At 44.1% G+C, this 21,169-nt stretch overlaps 1 protein-coding gene across 3 annotated transcripts in view; it reads left to right on the top strand.

Annotated features, from left to right (window-relative positions):
• The window catches only part of DCC (DCC netrin 1 receptor), a gene marked incomplete at its 5' end in the record, with an annotated part of 954,207 nt that overhangs the window by 767,759 nt on the left and 165,279 nt on the right, over positions 1–21,169 (top strand). For all 3 annotated transcript variants that reach the window (XM_079994683.1, XM_079994682.1, XM_079994684.1), the window contains one exon: positions 20,779–20,920. In XM_079994683.1, coding sequence (XP_079850809.1) covers positions 20,779–20,920 — 142 coding nt within the window. The remainder of the gene's footprint in view (positions 1–20,778; positions 20,921–21,169) is intronic.

Below are 21,169 nucleotides of genomic sequence, written 5' to 3'. Positions count from 1 at the left end.
CTCTGTTGTTGGAAGTTGCCCTGAGTGGCTGGGGTAATCCAGTCAGATGGACGACATATAAATAATAAAATAAAATAATTCCAAAAGCAGGGAGCCGCTGCTGAAAAGGCCCATTGTTGTGGTGCCACCCTCCAGACCTCTTGAGGAAAAGGCACATAAAGAAGAGCCTCAGAGGCTGATCTCAGGGTCCAGGTATGTTCATATGGGGAGAAGTGGTCCTTGAGGTATTGCAGTCCTGAGCCACTTAAGGCTTTATATGTCAAAACCAGCACTTTGAATTGGGCCGAGAAACTACCGTAATTGGCAGTCAGTGCAATCGGACCAGGATTGGTGTAATATGCTCAAACTGTCCTGCCCCGGCGAGGCAGGCTGGTAGCCCTGTTGAGCTGTTAAGCACTGCTGTTCCCCAATGGATCACATGGCTGAGAAATGGATCAAGTCATATGCAAGACAGCCAGTGTGGTGTAATGGTTAGAGGGTCAGGCAAGGACCTGGGAGAGCAGGGTTCGAATCTCCACTTGGCTATTAAGCTCACTGGGTATGACCTTGGGAGATTCACTGCGTCTCTGCCTAACCCATGCCACAGGGTCGCTGTGGGGGATTAAATGAGGTCCTTGAAGAAAAAGGTAGGTACAAATCTGAAGTCTCAGAAGTTGCATCAGGGAATGTGAATGTGTCTTCTGGTCTGTATGAGAACATATCTAAGATCATGCAAACTCCCATTTAGAAAAAGGGAATTATAAATGGGCCAAACATTAAAGATTTATTGCTAACAATTATGCAAAACTGTAGCAGACCCAGTAATATAGGGTTTCCCCCACAAATGTTAGTGTAACTGAGAACACTGAATGTCAGTTGTGACAAAATGGAAAGGACAGGTAGTTTGTTGCAAGGGACTGGGCCAACTATGGCAGTGGGTAGGATCAAAGGTACTTCACCCTCTTTCTCCCCCAGCCTTCCTTTCCCTGCTGGGCAACCTTTCCCCAGCTGCTTAAATCTTCCCTCCCGTGCTGTGATGGCTGGCCCCATGCTGCTATTAAGCTTTTTTTCCTACGCTTAATAGCAAGATGCAAGATTCCTTTTCATGCTGTGATTTAATCAACGTTCAGTGTGCATCAGTAGCCTTTAAGGAATTAGGCACTCGCTGGGGATGCACAGAGGTTTTAAGAGAGCCAGGTTATTTTTTTAATGGAAGACACAGGAAGGTGTCTTACACCAAGTCAGCCCATTGGTCCATCTAGCTCAGTATAGTCTACACAGACCGCCAACAGTTCTCCATGGCTTCAGACCCTGATCTCTCTCAGCCCTACCTTGAGCTGCCAGGGATTGGACTTGGAACCTGCTGCATGCTCTGGTCATTCATTTCATGGGAAGATGTCCTCCACTGGACTTTAACTGATGTACAGTGGTACCTCGGGTTAAGAACTTAATTCGTTCTGGAGGTCCATTCTTAACCTGAGGCACCACTTTAGCTAATGGGGCCTCCCACTGCTCTGCCGATGCACAATTTCTGTTCTCATCCTGAAGCAAAGTTCTTAACCTGAGGTACTATTTCTGTGTTAGCGGAGTCTGTAACCTGAAGCGTCTGTAACCCAAGGTACCACTGTACAGGCATCCAGGAAGGCTGCAGAGTGCTGGCCACCAGAGAGATGATTTGAAGAATGAAAATGCAAAGCAGATTCTCTATCACCGAGCTATGGTCCTTCCTCATATAGGTTGCTAAGACTTTGGCAACACTCCAGAAATAAAGGGTGCTTCCACACTAGGATTTCTGATATGGAGTTTCCACTCTTTGCCATGTGAAAGCGAGTTAGCATTGGCATGAAGGAAGGCAGGAAAATGTATCTACTGAAATGTGGATAATTCTGTATCACAAAATGAAAGAACAATGAGTGGATAATGCTAGGACCCACTTTATTTCTCTTAATTTTAAGTCATTAAAATCTGCTTTTAAAATTGTATTCTAATTGTCATAACCTGCCCTGGGAACTTAGGGCAAAGGGTGGGTGAAACATTTTGTCGCAATAATAATAATATAGAATAATCATCAGCCTGGAAGCACCCAAGATCAGGTTATTTGGAACCCCAGATTTGCATGTATCATAGGTGTCCCTAATTCTAAATGCAATGCAGGCGGAGAAAATGATGCCATAAAATCGTAGTTATCACATGTTTTGGAAATTGTGAATTATGTAAGGTAAAGGTAAAGGGACCCCTGACCATTAGGTCCAATCGTGACCGACTCTGGGGTTGTGGTGCTCATCTCGTTTTATTGGCCAAGGGAGCTGGCATACAGCTTCTGGGTCATGTGGCCAGCCTGACTAAGCCACTTCTGGTGAACCAGAGCAGCACATAGAAATGCCATTTACCTTCCCGCCAGAGCGGTACCTATTTATCTACTTGCACTTTGACATGCTTTCGAACTGCTAGGTTGGCAGGAGCGGGGACCGAACAACGGGAGCTCACCCCGTCACAGGGATTTGAACTGCCAACCTTCTGATCGGCAAGTCCTAGGCTCTGTGGTTTAACCCACAGCGCCACCCATGTCCCTTGTGAATTATGTAGGTTTGCCATTACATGCAAACTGGATCAAATGTCTCCCCCATCGCTACTTGTGGTTAAGCTCATCGCTGACCCTGGGCTTTTAACTGGTGAGGAAAGAAGTTAATCTAGAGTTCTTGTTCAGATGTCATGCAATGCTAAAATGTGGCTGAGTTGAGCATGATACAGCAGACAAAAGGACCCGGGTCGAGCAAAGTGGCTGTGAGTGCCTCTCTGGGAGCCTGCAGGTTAAGCCAAAGTTTGGATTGGTGTGCCGTGAGAAGCAGCTTACAGGAATTATCTGGTTTCTTCTCCTCCCAATCCCCATTTATTTGATTTACTGAGGGTTTTATTTTACCCAAAGGCTGATAATAATGCATGGAAACATATCCACAATAGCCAATTGAAAAATCAGCAGAACAGACACAGAGATAAATATTTCAGCTTAACCTCCACTGCCAAATGTCAGCTTCAGTTTGGAAGTCTCCCAGTCCCTCTAAAATACACCTGGGCGAGTTTCTGTGTGAAGGAAATCCCAAACACTAAGGAAGCTTCTGTGTGCGTGCTTGTTGACCTAACTTGGCACAAAGAAGATAAATTATTAATAGGCTATTCTTGGCCCATCTTATAGTTTATGACGGAACATAAGGGGAGGACGCGTCAACTCAAGAGAGCTCAGGCTGAATGCCAGGCCTGGCTCAATTGCGCATGCCACTCACAAAGCTGTTTCTGCAGAGCGGTGGTGTAGCCACTGGGGGCAGGGGAACAGGGGCAGTTGCCCTAGACACAAAATTGTTAGAGGGTGCAAAATTTTGACATTTGGTGCTGCCTCAATACAGTTACAGGGTGTGGCAATCACACAGGGTCTCCAGATGTTTCACCATCTATTGATCCCTTGCCACCACTTTAGTTCTCACTGCCACCACCCAGGCCCTACCTGGTACAATACTGAGTCCAGTCAGGGTTAAATTGGAACATAAACTTTTGTTTCTTTAACAAGCATGTGGTTTCATAAACGGTATCGGTCAATTACAATCATGAGTTGCCTATCCAGACCTATAACTTCCGCTACTTGCTCTCACTCACTAAACCACCTCTCAGATATTTACTTGTCTTCCTAGCCCCTAACTATTCCTGACTCAGCTTATTTTGCTACACTAACTCACCCTACCTACAAACTCTATCCCAATTCACTCCCACTCCAACCAACCACCCAACTCCCAATGAACTCCTCCCTTTGCTCCTCCCAGAGCTGGTTTTATAGTCCCTCTGACTCCACCCCCCTGGGTCCTGATTGGGTAATCTGTTTAACTATTTCACCTCCAGCACTCTCATATGTTAACGTCACACAGGGCTCTGTTGAAAACAGCTTCTCCATGTGTACCCGGAAGTGACCTCTCCAAACAAGGGAACAACACTTCTTTTCTTATCTCTGTGGCCAAGATTTCCTGGGTGACACAGGCGCCGTAAGGCAGTTGAATGTGTATGCATACTCCATCTATTCCCCTCCCTTCTAGCCACCCCCTCTGCATAGCCCCAGGCACTGGCAACCCATGCTACACCACTGCTGCAGAGGCAATACTTCCAATGGTACTGGGGCACCAAATGTGTGTCAGGAGGTGTAGAGCTCAAACTGGGAGCCTTGTGGATCCATGCAGAGGTGATTCATGTGGTAAGCCACAGAACTACACTTGGTGCATTGGACTAGCAGTTAAATACACTTAGGCTCTGGACCAGTCCTGCCCACCCAAAGCAGGCTTGTTCTCTATGCTGGAACCTTACAGAGGCAAAACAGCTCCATTCTCCTCTGAGATATCCCTTGGGGGTTCCCTAGCTGGTGCCTCACACCACTCCTCATCATCCAGCCAGTGCCCAACATCCTCATGTGAAACCCTGGAGAGTTGTTGCCAGTCAGTTTCAACAATACTGGTCTAGATGAACCAATTACATGACTTAGTATGAAGACCAGCTTGAGGACAGCCTCAGGTTTGCAGATCTATAACAGATTGCTAGGAGAGCACCCTAAAAGGGGGAGGGGAAAGAAACCTTTTTATAAAAAAACACAGCCTAATGATACATGAGCACATGCAGTAACCACAGAATGCTAACTGAGGGTTGGGTTGTTGCTTTTTTGGTGGGGGGGAATGGACAGTCTAAGGGAGAGAGTGGTGGCCATCAAGTTGGATAGCTTTAAACAATTGTTGGCATCCACCTATCCCGGGAGCCAATGGAAGAGTGTGCCTTTGCGGGTAAAGTCAAACCATTTGAGAGTTATGGTGTCTGCTGTGGCTGCAGAGACTGATATAGGAGAAACATGTTTTGTTGCAGGTGGGGCAGATAAAGGCATCCAGTTGTGCTGGTGCAGATGTACCATGGTGTTTCTTCTCTCTATGTTCCTCCCAGTGGGCATTCCTAAGTTGCCCACTACTGTGGACACACCATCTGAGTGCCTGTGTCTCCATGGTGGGTTAGATTATTAATGGCTGTTAAGCTGGATGGCTATGCTTATGTCTACTGTCAGAAGCAGTAGACTTCTGAATATCAATTGGTGGGAACCATGTGAGATTGTTGTTGCACTCAAGTCCTGCTTGATGGCTTCTCTCTGGCCTGATCCATCAGTCTCTTATGTCTTTATAAAAATGGAATGGAGCATCCCAGCAAAGGGCACAACCATATTTTAGACCAGACCTTCTTGTGGCTCCCCCTATTTTTTTATGTGATGAATACTACTATTACTAATCCTATTAACATACCTGCTGAATACCAAAGGTGCAGGTCTAAATATCATTTTCAAATGTTTGGCTCCTTCACAATATAATTGCTTTGTAATTGGGAAATAATCTCCATTTCAATAGATGGGGGGGAATCACTTTGAAAGAGAGCTTTTAGAAATGAATAACAAGGGGGAGAGCTGTTTCATGGCAAAGTTCTTGATTTTCAAGCACTCTGCTTAATGTTAGTGCATGTGTCGTGGAATAAAAAGTAACTTAATTAAATAGATGCCACAGGGTGCAAAATTTTAAGACCTATGCCTGAATGACCCTGGCCATTAATTCTATAAAAATCAATGCAATGTGCTACACTCTCTGGTGACTTCCAGTCATATTCCTTTCGCCTCTAAGCCCAATCGCTGAATCTCCTGATGATTACAGAAACCTTCTGGCCCCCTAGAATTTAACAAAACTAAAGAGGGAAATAGAGAGATCAAAAGGAAAATCATTAGTAAAGATTTTGTGTTTTCATGGTCGACTGCAGTCAGGGACGGTATGTGGTGCCAAGGAGCGGGGGGGGGGGGGGTCTCCTTTAAGGATACAATATTTTATAGATTTGAGAGAGAAGGGAGCTCAAGGAAAAGGAACAAATAGAGTTCAATCAAATTGTATATGTGGGAACAGCCTTGGGCAGGGTGAAGTGTACAGGCAGGATTTAAAATGTGATGGTGATGCTTTTTTGATACGAGCAGATACAAGATTACATCTCTGAAAGAGAATGTAGAATTTCTGGCAGCCAAAAGAGACATTGGTCTTGTAACAGTAAACCATGGCTTGTTATGAGCAGTGCCAGTTTTAAAGGGCCCTTTGACAAGACTCCCTCCATGCTTCCTTCAGTGAGGCCATCTTTTCACCACCATTATCTGTTTGTTGTACCACCTGCTTACTTGCCAGGTAGAGAGCCAATAAGATTTTCTATCTGGTAAGTGCCTCCTTCTCACTTCATCACTGTTTTCTGGGCCATAGTGAGAGGCAGATGAACATGCAAGTTGCAATAATGTTAGGAAGAACTGGTCCAGCGGATGCTTGTTCCTGGAATGTGAGCTCTCAGAAGATGCTCCAGCATGGCGACCAGTTGTGTTTGTGAGAAAGAACCCAGCATCTTCCCTGACCCACTTGCCTCCCCTCCATCTCTGGTAAGGCTGGGCGGAAGAGTTCAGTGGTTTGCACTGCCGTTTTAAATAACCATAACTTGCTGTGATGTCTGAACCTGGACTCTGGTTAGTCTTTTAACTATGGATAGTGGAGTCAAGCCAACTTCAAACCCTGGGTTACACATATGATACAGTTCAACTAGCCATAGTTGAGAGTAACCCAGTTTAGGGCTCTGGCAGAAAGCTATGGGGTTGGAGTGACTCCCTTAGGGGGAAAGATGGTCCATGTGATATTGAAGTCCTGAGCCAATGAAGGGTTCATAAGTCAAAACCAGCACTTTGCATTGGGCCTGGAAACTAACTGGCAGCCAGTGCAGTTGGGCCAGGGTTGATGTTATGTGCTCAGACTGACTTGCCCCAGGGAGCAGCCTAGCCTCTGAATTCTGCAGTAGCTGAAGTTTCCAAGTAGTCCTGCCGCTCAAAAACCAGTCATTTTATCATGTGTGTTTCCATCGCAAAAGGCAAATGGCATTATTGCAATGTGAGGAAATAGCCTAATCAATCAATCAATCAATCAATCAATCAGTAAGATGATGATGATGATGATGATGACAAGCTCAGAGCATGTCTTTGGGAGTTTTGTCCCCAAGCCTGAGGTTCCCCTGAGCCACAACACTAAAACATGTTTGGTTTTTTGTGTGTGCAAATCAAGCAGTGGCGTAGCGTGGGGGGTGCAGGGGGGGCCGGCCGCACCGGCCGCAACATCTGGGGGTTAGGATTAGGGGGCGCAAATCCACGGGTTAGGGGGCGCAAATTACTTGCCTTGCCCCGGGTACTGACAACCCACGCTATGCCACTGAAATCAAGTACTCCTCTGGGGCATGTAGTACACTTAGGTATGAAGAGTAAATGGTCAGAATGCCAGCAGAAAGTCTTCAGTGAATGCTGTTCGCAGCTACAATGCTGAAGAGAATTATGCAGCTTTCACAGTTCACTGAACTTCTTCATGCACATACCAGAAAGTTGCTAGAAAGTTGCTATTGCGGCAGAAAAGTGAAATGCGAAAGCGAAAGAACACAAAACCATTCCCTCTGCCAAAGCACAACTATTTAATAAAACCGATTAGAAGTCAGGGTGATCTGCTGGGAGCTTCTCTCGATATGCCTTTTGTCCTGATGGACAATTGGCTTATTTCAAATGACTTTCCCACCCCATAGAGAGGCAAGTGATTAGTGGCATTATGGTGATTGCTGTCCCCTTCATATCAGTACTTCTGGATTAAAGGAATAGTGTATCCACCTTGTTTAAAATGGAAATCCTCTTTAAAAAAAAGAAAGAAATATTTTAGAGATTTGCTCCTCATCTGAATTTGTATAGGTTAATTGCCTTGGCATTGTTTTGCCCCTCGTTAGATAAACCCTTAATCACAAGACCCTGGTGTAGCTATCATTTAAGTAATCGCAACGGGTGCAATCCGTAATTAAAATGATAGCCGCTAATTATACATCAGTTTAGAAAGCATCACTCTCCTGGCTGTAATTGAAAACAGGACTGAGGTATTGACAGTTGCTTGTGGCCCTCAAAATGGTCGAAAGCCACAGGGTGCTCTTAGAAATGAACTTTGGCATCTCAGAGAGGCAGCCTTGGAGAAATACGATCTTCCCTGAACCCTTTCTCATAATGCCCCCTGCCCTTCGTATGATGGAAGACTAAAAACCGCTGCTCCAGACCAGGATTGTCTTGATGGGTTATTAAATGGACACGTGCATTTTAATGGGTTTATTTGCAGGCTAATAGGGAGTGCGTAGCAGACGGATTTACTGTGACAGTCATGTCTGCTGCTGGCAAATGCCAGGCCCATTACATGGCCGATCTGACAGGCATTAGACAGTGATAGGATTACTCTCTTGCCAGGAAGCTGTTGTTTTGTATCTGTGTCTGCTCAGCCCTCCTGGAGGTTAATTAGACCGCATACTGATAGCCTTTTGGAAGCTGTAAACTGGACCGCTTAAACTTGAGGCTGAGTCAGCTAAAGAACTGGGACGACCAGTGCTCTCTTGAGCCGCAGGTGGCCTCAGTGGCGAGGGGTGCCTTTTCCCAGTTTTGGTTGGTAAGACAGCTACAGTTATTCCTGGACCAAGATAACTTGGCCACTGTGGTCCTGGCATTGGTAAGCCTCAAGATCAGATTCTTTAAACAAGCTCTTTGTGGGGCTCCCATTGGGCTTAGTTCAGAAACTTCAGGGGGGCCACTAGGGGGCACATCTGAAGATGGCTGACAATAACATCTCTCCGACCCACACGAGGTAATTTGGAGGCTATGATGGGAGTAATTAGCCTCCCTACCCCCCCCCCCCCTAGGATGGTGGGGGGGACTGCCCTTGCCTGCTGTGCCCTATACCACCCCCGAATTTGTGGGGATGGGGGCACTAGGCACAAAGCCCTCCTGTGGGATTCCGGCGCTCCTGGACGCCGTCCCTGATCCGCGCCACTAGCTGCAAGAACTTCAAAAGAAACAATTTGGATGAAGGAATGCACATATTTCAAGGAAGGAGGGGGAGTAAAGACTGCTAACAGAAGAGATCTCTGATAAAACAAGACAAGAATAAAACATGAGAAGATACGCCAAGATACGGTATGGCAAATGACTGATGAGGGAGGGGGAAAAACTTTCCTTTCTTTCCTTATGTGATTAAACAAGAATCCCCTCCCCTCACGAGTCAGAATTGTCATTTTAAGGACTTAAGCTGTGGATTTAAGGCTGTGTGGAGATAAACTTTCGAACCAAAGCATGTTTTAAGAAGAGCGTGGAATGTATAAGAGCTTTGGAATGACGCAGTTAAAAATGCCGTCGCCATATTGGGAAGTTCTGTCGGAGGTCTTGAGTCTGGGAGGAGAAAGAGAGAAATAGAGCTGTTTATACATTGTGGGTGAAACTCCTCAGAGGGACTTAAGAGCGACAGTTTTGCATGATGGAAAGAGCGATGTTATCTATGAAGGTGATGATATATGGAAACCATCCCGATTTGAGGATTGGAAGAACGGAAAAATTCACACAGGATTATTATTGGTGTTTATCGGTTTAAGGAGACTATCAGAAGAGATCATAAAGAAAAAAGAGAAAATATATGAATAAGATGTGATGTGGAAACCGCAAGACAAGACTGGATAGAATTATGAACTCTGTTTGGATTGATTTGGATTGATTTGGACATTAACGCAGTAGCAAGAAGATGATCAGAATCCCCCTTCAGATCTTGAAATATGGGTCCCCCCAACAAAATTTAAAATTCGGCTTTGTAATTCAGAATTTATGTGATGTGATTTAATTTGATTTGATTGGCCGGTTAATAAAAATTATTTAGTTCAGAAACTGCAGCTGCTACAGAATGCAGTAGCTAGGTTGTTGACTGAGACATAGCTCAGTTGGTTAGTGTGTGTATTGCTGATAACGGCACGGTTGCAGGTTCAATCCCCATATGACACAGTAGCATATTCCTCATCGCAGGGGGGTTGGACTAGATGATCCTTGGGATCCCTTCCAACGCAATGATTCTATGATTCTATCCCATCAGCACCTAACAATACTTGGTAGACAGAGCTGCATTGACAGCTAATGTGCTAACGGGCACAGTTCTGAGAGAATAATGGTCCTCAGAAGGTGGCGTACGGAATCAAGTGGTGGTGAGTTCCCATGTGTTGATGCTAGAGGGAGATATTTCATAGAGTTGGAAGGAACCCCAAGGAGTTTCAATATTGCTTCACATCAGCTCCAAAACAAATTTATTCAACAGAGCCATTTCATGCATTCATCTTTGAACCATCAAAGGAGAGTTGAAGGACAGAACATGTAGATGGGAACCAACCCTTAGCCCCTCCCCCTTTCTCTCTTTAGTCATGTGACATAGATGTATGGATTGGCGTGTTGAGTTCTCTTCCCAGTGTATTCTTTTTTAATGCTCGAATAATTTGACAGTACTAAGTGTTATTTAACATATAAGCTATTTATGAAAATAATTGTGGAAGATAAACATTGCAACATGGAAATTAGAATTTGCGCTTTGAATCTGATGCTGCCTGGAAGGGTTTAATGTTTTAAAAGTGACAGCCAAATATAATTATTTTCTTTTTGTTGATTGAGAGAGGAGAGCGCTTAGAGAATGTTTTGCAAAAACAGCAACATAGTTTGGGAAGCTGAAAATGCTTGTATCCTAGGCAACTGCAAGTGGTCTCAGGCACGGTTAGCAAATTAATTTGCAGCGTATATGTTGGGTTTTAGGTTGGAGGCATAGATATCTTCCATCAGTAGGCTCTGCCTAGTGGTCCTCCCTTCCCACCTTCCAATTACAGTCGTACCTCGGAAGTCAAATGCCTTGCGAGTCGAAGGTTTTGGCTCCCGAATGCCGCAAACTTGGAAGTGAGTGTTCCGGTTTGTGAACTTTCTTTGGAACCAGAACGTCCAATGTGGGTTCCAAATGTTTTGGAAGTTGAACAGACTTTCAGAACGGATCCCGTTTGACTTCCAAGGTATGACTGTACAGTGGTACCTCGGGTTAAGTACTTAATTTGTTCGGAGGTCCGTTCTTAACCTGAAACTCTTCTTAACCTGAAGCACCACTTTAGCTAATGGGGCCTCCTGCTGCCGCCGTGCCGCCGGAGCCTGATTCCTGCTCTCATCCTGAAGCAAACTTCTGTAACCCGAGGTACTATTTCTGGGTTAGCGGAGTCTGTAACCTGAAGCGTATGTAACCTGAGGTACCACTGTACTTGAAGAGAATTTCTGCAAATCATTTTGGAAGTGGCACATCTACAGGTTGCTTTTGTTGTACAGTGGTGGCCCGCAAGACGAATGCCTCGCAAGACGAAAAGCCCGCTAGACCAAAGGGTTTTCCGTTTTTCGAGGCGCTTCGCAAGACGAATTTCCCTATGGGCTTGCTTCGCAAGATGAAAACGTCTTGCGAGTCTTGCGAGTTTTTTCCCTCCCCCCCTTTTTCTAAGCCGCTAAGCCGCTAATAGGGATGCTTCGCAAGACGAAAAAACCGCTAGACGAAGAGACTCACAGAACGGATTATTTTCGTCTTGCAAGGCACCACTGTAGCTTTGTGATCCTTTGCTTTTTACATTTTTTTACATTAACATGCTTGATCTCTGCCCCCTTCTGCAAATTAGTCATGTACATGAGAAATCATGTGCAGTTGAAAGACTGAGGGCATTTTTTTTTTGCATGTGATGGAATGTACTTTCATGCCATAGACAGTGCTTAAACAACAACGATACACGTACAGACATATAAACATAGGTGCCAACTCCCTGGGGCCTTGGGTGCCTGAGCACCCACAAAATTCTCCATGAAGGGGATGGGCACCCACAAAATTTGGTGCCAGGGCCATGCATGCTGCATGACACCCATGGTCATGGGGCCAAGTTGGCACTCCTGCATACACACACACACACACACACACACATATACGTGGGTTCAGCAACAAAATACCCAGCCTGGTGGAACGCTCGCTCACAAGAGATCAGGGCTCTGTGGGATTTTACATCTTTCCACAGGGCCTGCAAGACAGAGCTGTTCTGCCTGGCCTTTGGTCAGGGCTCAGCCTGACTCCCCTTTTCTTTTTGTATAAGAACTAGTATGAAAGAGGCCTCCTAGCATTCTCACAGGCCCATATAAGATCAGCGTAAACAGTTGGGCCAATGAGCACTTCCTGCTCCCAACCCTAACCCTGTGGGAAGCCATCTAATTAGACTTTAATTTGAATCTGACCTGTTTTTAGGAGGTAATTTAATTATTGTTTGATTTTATACCAATGTTATATATTTGATGTTAGCCGCCCTGAGCCCGACTTGAGCTGGGGAGGGCAGGATATAAATAAAAGTTGTTGTTGTTGTTGTTGTTGTTGTTGTTGTTGTTGTTGTTGTTGTTGCAGTGTGGATTGCACCCAGCCAGTCACTCCATGTTGATGCTCAATTCCATCCCTCGTCTCATTCTATCCAACTGTCAGTCTGCATTTTGTGGTGCTTGAATATGTTCTGTCCTCTTTGGGCTCTTTTGGCATTATTGTCCATTGGGGTTCCTTGCTTTTCTAAACCCTAATGAGTTTTTTATTCATTTGCTGCTTGTGTTGTTTTTAACTGATGACTAGTGGTTTTGGTCTTTTTTTGGGGGGGTAATGATTCTCTGATTTTTATTTCCTATATTTTCATATACTTACATACTGCTTAGAGTCCCCTCCTTCAAACGTTGAGTGGTATATAGACCAGCTAAATTCATAATTAAAGGACAGCACGCATATATGTTTGTGCAATGCACACACACTTCTTCAAACTTTGGGGTATCACTGAATCTGCTGATACCTCTGTCTTTTGTGTGGCCAGTGCCATTTTGGTTAAGTGAGCAGTGGGATTGAGATCACAATAAGTAGACACAAGCAGAACCCTGCTTCTGTACTACAACTCTCATCTTCCCTGACCACTGGCCATGCAGTAGTCTGGATGACTACAATGCACTCTATGTGGGGCTACCTTTGAAGGTGACCCAGAAACTAGAACAAATCCAGAATGTGGCAGCTAGACTGATGACTGGGAGTGGCTGTCAAGATCATATAACACTGGTCCTGAAAGACCTACATTGGCTCCCAGTACGTTTCCGAGCACAATTAAAAGTGTTGGTGCTGACCTTTAAAGCTCTAAATGGCCTCAAACCAGTAGACCTGAAGGAGCGTCTCCACCCCCATTGTCCTGCCCAAACACTGAGGTCCAGCGCTGAGGGCCTTCTGGTGGTTCCCTCCCTGTGAAAAGTGAAGCTACAGGGAACCAGGTGCAGAGGGCCTTCTCGGTTGTGGCTTCCTCCTCGTGGAATGCCCTCCTATCAGATATCAAGGAAATAAACAATTAACTGACTTTTAGAAGACATCTGAAGGCAGCCCTGTTTAGGGAAGTTTTTAACGTTTGATGTTTAATTATGTTTTTAATATTCTGTTGGTTTCCCCAGCAACTCTGGGCGGGGTATAAATTATTATTATTATTATTATTATTATTATTATTATTATTATTATTATTATTATTATTCTGGATGAGGCTTAAGGGAGATGGAATCCAATGATTCCTAAAGGGCCACAGTTTGGTGTGAAGGATGAGCAAAAGGATTTCTCTCTCATATGCAAACACACAAGAGAGAGACAGCACATATAATTCCATAAAGTGGCTCAATTAGAGAGGTACAGGTGATTGAAGGTGCGACAAGCAGAGATATGCATCATGTTCTCTGCTATGTGATGTGCTCCCCCCCCCCCCCGAACTCACACACACCAGCTTTCCACAGCTTGAGCAAAGAATATGAATTTTGCATATCGTGCTTCTTCTTCTGACACTTAGCAGCTGGTGTCTGTAGCAGATTCACAGCTGCTGTAACAGGTACCTACTAGAATGGATCTTCCCCTTGGAAGAAGCTGAAAGAGCTCACTCCTGGCAGTGTGTCAGGACGTCACACTTTCTTCCTTTCTCCTCAGGATGCTTAAGTTCCTGGTGAAACCAATTACTTTCCAGTTATGCTAGACACAGAACACCTTGCTGCTTAAAATAATAAAGTGTGTGGTTGCAGGACGTGGGGGAGTACCCATTGATTTTTGTCTTCTCAGCTAGGAAAGGAAAAAATAGCTTGATAATATGGTGGATGTATTTAAAGCTGGGCCGTAATTTCTTAGGCATTTCTTAGGCATTTCTTAGGCATTTCTTAGGCATTTCTTACCATTTCCCCCCCTGAGAATGTTCTTCTTCATGGTCTTCTTGAAATATGGGTGTATTTCGATTGCACCCATCCTAGAATATTTGGCAAAAACGCCCCTCCCCCCTCGTGCTGCTGCCCACTAACATGGTGGAATTTTTTTGATGTAGCTTTGTGTTTTTTTTAAAAAAAATGCTTTTTATTGAATTTTCTTCAACACAAACAAAACAAAATAAATACACTAATGTTCTACAGTCGTAAAGGTAAAGGTAAAGGGACCCCTGACCATTAGGTCCAGTCGTGGCCGACTCTGGGGTTGCGGCGCTCATCTCGCTTTATTGGCCGAGGGAGCCAGCGTACAGCTTCTGGGTCATGTGGCCAGCATGACTAAACCGCTTCTGGCGAACCAGAGCAGCACACGGGAACACCGTTTACCTTCATGCCGGAGCGGTACCTATTTATCTACTTGCACTTTGACATGCTTTCAAACTGCTAGGTTGGCAGGAGCTGGGACCGAACAATGGGAGCTCACCCCAACATGGGGATTCGAACCGCCGACCTTTTGATCAGCAAGCCCTAGGCTCTGTGGTTTAACCCACAGCGCCACCTGTGTCCCTTTCTACATTCTTATGTACACTTATTTTCTCAACACTCTATCGAGCATGGACTTCCCTCCCTCCCTTCAACAGGTTTTCATATTAATCTTTTTGATGTAGCTTTGGAGCCTGGTTTTGTCAGTCTTTGTCTTGCATGCAAAGGGTCCCAGGTCCAGTCTCCATCACCATCCCCAAAAAGGTCCAGTTAGTGGAGCTGGGAAAAGAACCTGAGACCTCAAAAGTGTTCCTGCAGTCCAAGTATAAAATACCAGACTAGATGGACTGATTCAAGAAGGCAGACTCATATGAGTCTCAGCTGTTCTCTATATAGAACTAGTTCCATTGCATCCAAAATTGAAACTGAAAAGTCTTAAAGTGGATAAATTGATTGAAGAAAGTCCCCAGTTATTTAAATAATTACAGTATTCGGGGCTGTGACTTTAGAAAAAGTCACCTAGGAAGAGACATGAGAGAAGGGTGTCACATGATGTACATCACGGAGAACATGGGCGTTCCAACGATACTGAATAGTGAGAGATTCAAGAGCAGGTGAATTGTACAGTCATACCTCGGATCCTGAACGCCTTGCGACTCAAACGTTTTGGCTCCCGAACGCCGCAAACCCGGAAGTGATTGTTCCAATATGTGAATGTTCTTTGGAACCCAAATGTCCAACAGGGCTTCTGTGTCTTCTGATAGGCTACAGGAGCTTCCTGCAGCCAATCGGAAGCCATGCCTTGGTTTCCAAATGTTTCAGAAGTCAAACAGACTTCCGGAACGGATTCCGTTCGACTTCTGAGGTACCACTGTACTTCATCACATAGCTAAACTGTTGGGTTTGCTTGCACAAGATGTCTTGATGCTCCCCAAGTGGTCTGGCCATAGATGGGGATTAGAGAAATTCATGGAAGATGTATTTGTGGAAGGCTGCTTTGTAGTGCTACTAGTATCAGATGCAGCATGCTATTAAATGCCAGCTGTTTAGGGTGTGGTAGGGGACAGCAAGAGGCACAGCTATGGTGTCCATGTCCTGCTTTGGGCATCTTGTAGGAATCTGGTTGGCTATTGTGGACTTAAAAAGCCCTTTGATCTGATTCACCAGTGATTTTCTAATCACAGAAGAGAAATAGCCAAAGATAGATAGAAAGACTGTCAGATGACACTCTGGATGCAAACCTCATGAGAATAAATATTAATTTTTTGGCCAAGTTGATCTGAAGCATTTTGGGGTCTGAGATTTAAAAGGAATTCCTAATGTTCTCTCCCCCAACTTATTAATGTGAGAGACAATCGCGAATAAGATTTCTTGTAGGATCCTCTTTGCAATGCATGGGAGCTGGGCCAAGAAAGCTGTTTTGTTACGATTTATTTCACTAAGCTTTGGAACAGGGGAAGTCTCTATTAGGGCGACCAGTTGTGCATTGCCAAGAAAGTGGATGCACAGCACCAAAAAGAAGAGGACATACTGTCCAACCTTTTCCGTTCAAAAACCAAGATGCACGTTTTCTGGGATGTGCCCCCGGGAGGGAAAAAAGTGCTTGGGGAGGGGTGAGAGCAAGAAATCACAGTATCCCAAATGGCCACCATGAACTTGTGTGAAAAAACAGGACGTCCCCTCTTTTTTCTTTTTCTTTTTGAACACTTGGTGGGTATGGAATCTGTTTGAAATAGGAGGAATTCAACATAGTGGCAGGGAGATCGCTCCATCAATCGAAGCATTTCTGCTTGCTTCAAGGAACATCTCATCTCATCCATCTCCCCATGTGCTGCTCTGGGGGTTCTTCTAACGCCCCCTTGGACCAATTTGTAGAGCATGGGGGAAGAAGAGGGGGGGAAAGGTCCATTGTGCTAGAGAAAATCCTTGTACAGGCTTATGCAAGCAGAACCAGTTAGACAAATCTGCCCCAGTGTTCATATGCCAACTTAGATGTATAAATGAAAATTTATTATTATTATTATTATTATTATTATTATTATTATTATTTATATACAGCCCTATACACGGGGGTCTCAGGGCGGTTCACAGAATAAAATCAAGATATAAAACCACAAAATACCTAATAAAAATAAAACAACAGCCCAATAGCCCCCCCCCAAAAAAAAATAAAAAAATTTAAAACATTTTTAAAGGGCGTGGGATGTAAATCGGATCAGCCAAAGGCCTGCTTAAAAAGAACAATTTTTGCCTGGCACCTAAAGGTGTATAATGAAGGCGCCAGGCCAACTTCTCTGGGGAGAGCATTCCACAGATGGGGAGCCCCTGTAGAAAAGGCCCTGTTCTCGTGTTGCCACCCTCCAGACCTCTCAAGGAGGAGGCACACAAGGGAGGACCTCAGAAGATGATCCTAGGGCCCGGGTAGGTTCATATGGGAAGAGGCAGTCCTTGAGGTATTGCGGTCCTGAGCCGTTTAAATTTAGAAGTAATTGCTATCATTTAAGTAGAATTACCACAAATCTTCCTGCTCAGTCTGCTGTCCAAATGCTTCTATTGAAGTGCAATGGCGAGGCTGCTGCTCCTCCCCTTTATTTATCTTGAAACCAGACTTAAATCAGATAGTCCTTCCAAAAAAAAATTTATTTTAATGGTCACCTTCAAATAGAGGAGTGCTTTCTAGAAAACAGAACTGGCAGCCACTCTATTATCCATTCATTGTGCCTGATAGAGTCAGATTTTCTTGTCTCCCACTCTGCCACCTTTAAAAGCTTTTAAAATCGGCTGCCTCCCTTTGCCTCATGGAATGCTTCTGCCTTAGTAAGATGTGTGAAATTTCCTAGGGGGGAAATGCACTCCTTATCAAACGCATGCATTGTGTTCTAAAAGGCCTATTAGGAAATCAAGAGGTGTGATATATCACAACTCCAAATAATGGGTTTTTAAGGTGGTTACCCTGCCCCTCTGTCTGGAGTAGGGTAATTAGTATTCTTTTCTGTTATCTCCTAAGAACTTTATGATGCTACGGCATAGCTTGCAGCTTTGCCATTGATTCTGCGAGAGCCAAAGCAACATCTAAAATAGTATTGATTAAGAAAAGCGGAGACAGTGCAGAAAATACTGCACCCTCCCAAAGGAAATTGGCCTCAGTCCGGTGTGTAAGTCATGTTTGATGACCGCTGTATCTGTATGAATGCAAATGTGCAGCTCTGTTTTATAACAAATGCGTCCAATGTGCAGCAGACTCCTGCAGTCTACACGTTGTGATTCAGGCAGAGCTTAATTTGAGCCACAGTTTACTGAGCAATTGTGTGAATGGCTTTAGCCCATAGGTAGGTAAACTAAGGCCCAGGGCCGCATCCGGCCCAATCGCCTTCTAAATCTGGCCCGTGGACAGTCCGGGAACCAGCATGTTTTTACATGAGTAGAATGTGTCCTTTTTATTTAAAATGCATCTCTAGGTTATTTGTGGGGCCTGCCTGGTGTTTTTAGAGTAGAAAGTGTGTTTTTATTTAAAATGCATCTCCGGGTTATTTGTGGGACATGGGAATTCATTCATATATATATTTCAAAATATAGCCCGCCCCCTCTAAGGTCTGAGAGACAGTGGTCCGGCCCTCTGCTTAAAAAGTTTGCTGACCCCTGCTTTAGCCGCTAAGATCTTCATTCCAGGCCCATCACTGGTGATGTTATCAGCTCTGAACATTGAGCCAGGGTCAGCGGCAGAGCATATGACCACCCTTCCCAGGGCGGGCACGCTCCCGAGGAGCTCGGGGCTCGGAGGGTGCCATCCCAGGTGTGGGATAGCTGCTCAGGTGCACTATTTCTGGGTTAGTGGAGTCTGTAACCTGAAGCGTATGTAACCTGAGGTACCACTGTATATGGTTGGTATCATGTAATCTGACATACGAGCAACTAACACAAGCATTGCACAACCAAAAGTGGGCTGAGAAACCTTCTGAGTTAAAATAGCAACCCAAGTAACATAAAGGAGCCCAAATTTATATGGAAACAACTCTGTGCTGTACAGTAGCCATTCTTACTAAGGTGAAAATGGTCAGTTATGTAAGCAGTTGTGCTTTGTGGATATTCCCATAGGAGAATTGAAGTAGTTTATTTGACTGCTTGGACTTGAAATAAATTGTTTATTTTGATCCTTTGAGATTTGACATCTCAAGAATCTGCAGTTCGCTGCTTTCACAGGGAAGTCTTGGTGTTCCACCCCTTGCAGAACTAGGGCTTTCATTGACTCTGGTGGATCTGAACTACTAGATAAAACCATTCATTTAATCCTGTTTTATAGGATTGCATTTACGTTAGGTTTTTATAGGATTGTTGCTACTCTCTGGAAATGATAGTGCTTCAAGAGTGTTTTATAAGTTTGCTCTGTGGCTTATGGTGTGCATTTTAAAGCTATTTTTGAACATTTGCATTTTCATATAAGCATTATCTGCCTACAATTTTCTTTACAACCCTGGCTACTAAACCCACATTTAAAATAACCATTTCCAGAATTGAAATACGCAGTCTGTTCAGCCATAAGGACACTTTGTATCATCCTGCACAGAGCACAGCTGAGATTGTATCACGCAACAAAATCTTAGGCAGCACATATATACAAACCTGAGTTTTATAATGAGCAAATAAATTACGTGTGTGCCAAAGCTTATATTTATTTATGAACTAATCAACTTCCTACTGATAAAACTGGGTATGTTTGCAAAGTATTCATTGACACCTGCTATTAATTGACTTTGAAGGAGCAGCAGAATTGTGACAAGATTTTGTGCAGTCATTGGCAGGCGTCACTTGACTCCCAATTTAACTTGTAATCCTGACTGACCCTCCACTTTCCCTGATGTTATTATCCATCCAAGGTGGTGGAAACAGCATCGTTTTTATCACAGCAACTGATGCAAATATTTTGCTATTAAACATTAAAATTACTGTTTTGTTATCACTGAAATACACATGGTTTTAATGATTGACTGCATTCTAGCAGGATCCAGAACAAACTTGTCTGAAGTGCTGTTTGGTTCTTTCATTAGTCTCACATTTAGAAACAGACACTATAAACTTAAACAGAAAGGCAGTCTGTCTCCTCATAGCGGGGAAAGCTAACCAGGGTGGATCTACACACAGGAGGAAAAACAGTATAAATAAGTCAGAAATTAAATCGTTATAACAAAAGAAAAGAAAACACTATGGAATATCGAAAATATTTTTTTTGCTCTCCAGCACCATCTGGTGCTGAATGTTTATAATGCATTCAAAACATTGTTTTTTGACTAATGTAGCCGAGTCCCAGTTGTCCTGCGTGTGCCTGCTAAGATCTGCTGTTCATGGGCATCTTCAAGGCCCCTCCAACTCTTCCTCCTTTTGTTTCTTCATTTTGAAACCAGATGTTGACTGGATGACCCTTCAAACAGAGGTGTAGCCTCTGTAAAGTAGGGCACATTGGCATCACATTGCAATCTGTAAAAGAGAGACTCCTATGACCAAATAATCATCTGTATGATCATAGCCCACCACATGAAAAGTAAAAAAAAAACCACCCAGAACCTAGCATGAACATCTCATGGTTGTTTAGTTTTATATACAGAAAAGTACTTTATCTCCCTTTTTTCATGGAGAGGCATGCATGGAGAATCTATTTCAAGTCTCTGGTCTAATTGCCTATGGTCTATTTTTGGGGAATCCTGCAATGTGTTTAAGTTTTTACTCTGCTAACTATACGCTGGAGTTCTGCTCTGGATCAATATTGAGTAGAATTCCCACGATTGTGAGCCCCAAACCAGAGTCTGAAGTGGCACCACCCTGACACTTCAGCTGGCTTTAGCATGTTTGTATGATTTAGTTTAAAAAAAGAGTACTTCTATTTTGATAAAAGTGTCAAAGGTGGCAGCACAAAATGACTGCCATGGGCAACAAACAAACAAAATGGCAACAGTACTCTGTACCAGTGAGTACTGTCAAATAAATGTGTGTATATACATGTGGGGTGTGTGTGTGTGTGTGTGTGTGTGTGTGTGTGTGTAGGTGAGTATTGTGTGTAATTTGATGTATAAAACCTCTTCTACGGAAATAAAATCAGCTTTAACGTTTTTGTTTTACAGAGCATCAAAGTGAGCTGGCTACCACCGCCTCCTGGCACACAAAATGGATTTATCACTGGCTACAAAATACGACACAGGAAGACAGCCCGCAGGGGTGAGATAGAAACATTGGAGCCAAACAACCTCTGGTACCTGTTCACAGGTCAGTGTTTACACAGTTGCGGCCTTACAGTGTTGTTGATGAAGGAAATGTTTCGGGAATAAAACACACTTTCCGTTCGAATGGGATGTCATTCCCCTTGCATTTAGCTGACGCTTATTGGACTGCACAGCAACAACCCTCATACATTTTTACTTTGTTTCCTCCTTAATGGCTTTATCCTATGTGTGTGCCTCTCCATTTTCCTCCACTTAATGAGATTGAAACACAATTCCCCATTCCGCCTAGCAG

The sequence above is a fragment of the Podarcis cretensis genome (genome assembly GCF_951804945.1).
Source record: "Podarcis cretensis genome assembly, chromosome: 11".
Classification (NCBI taxonomy): Eukaryota; Metazoa; Chordata; class Lepidosauria; order Squamata; family Lacertidae; genus Podarcis; species Podarcis cretensis.
Note: the sequence above shows the minus strand (reverse complement) of the source record. Positions and strands in the feature narration are given on the sequence as shown.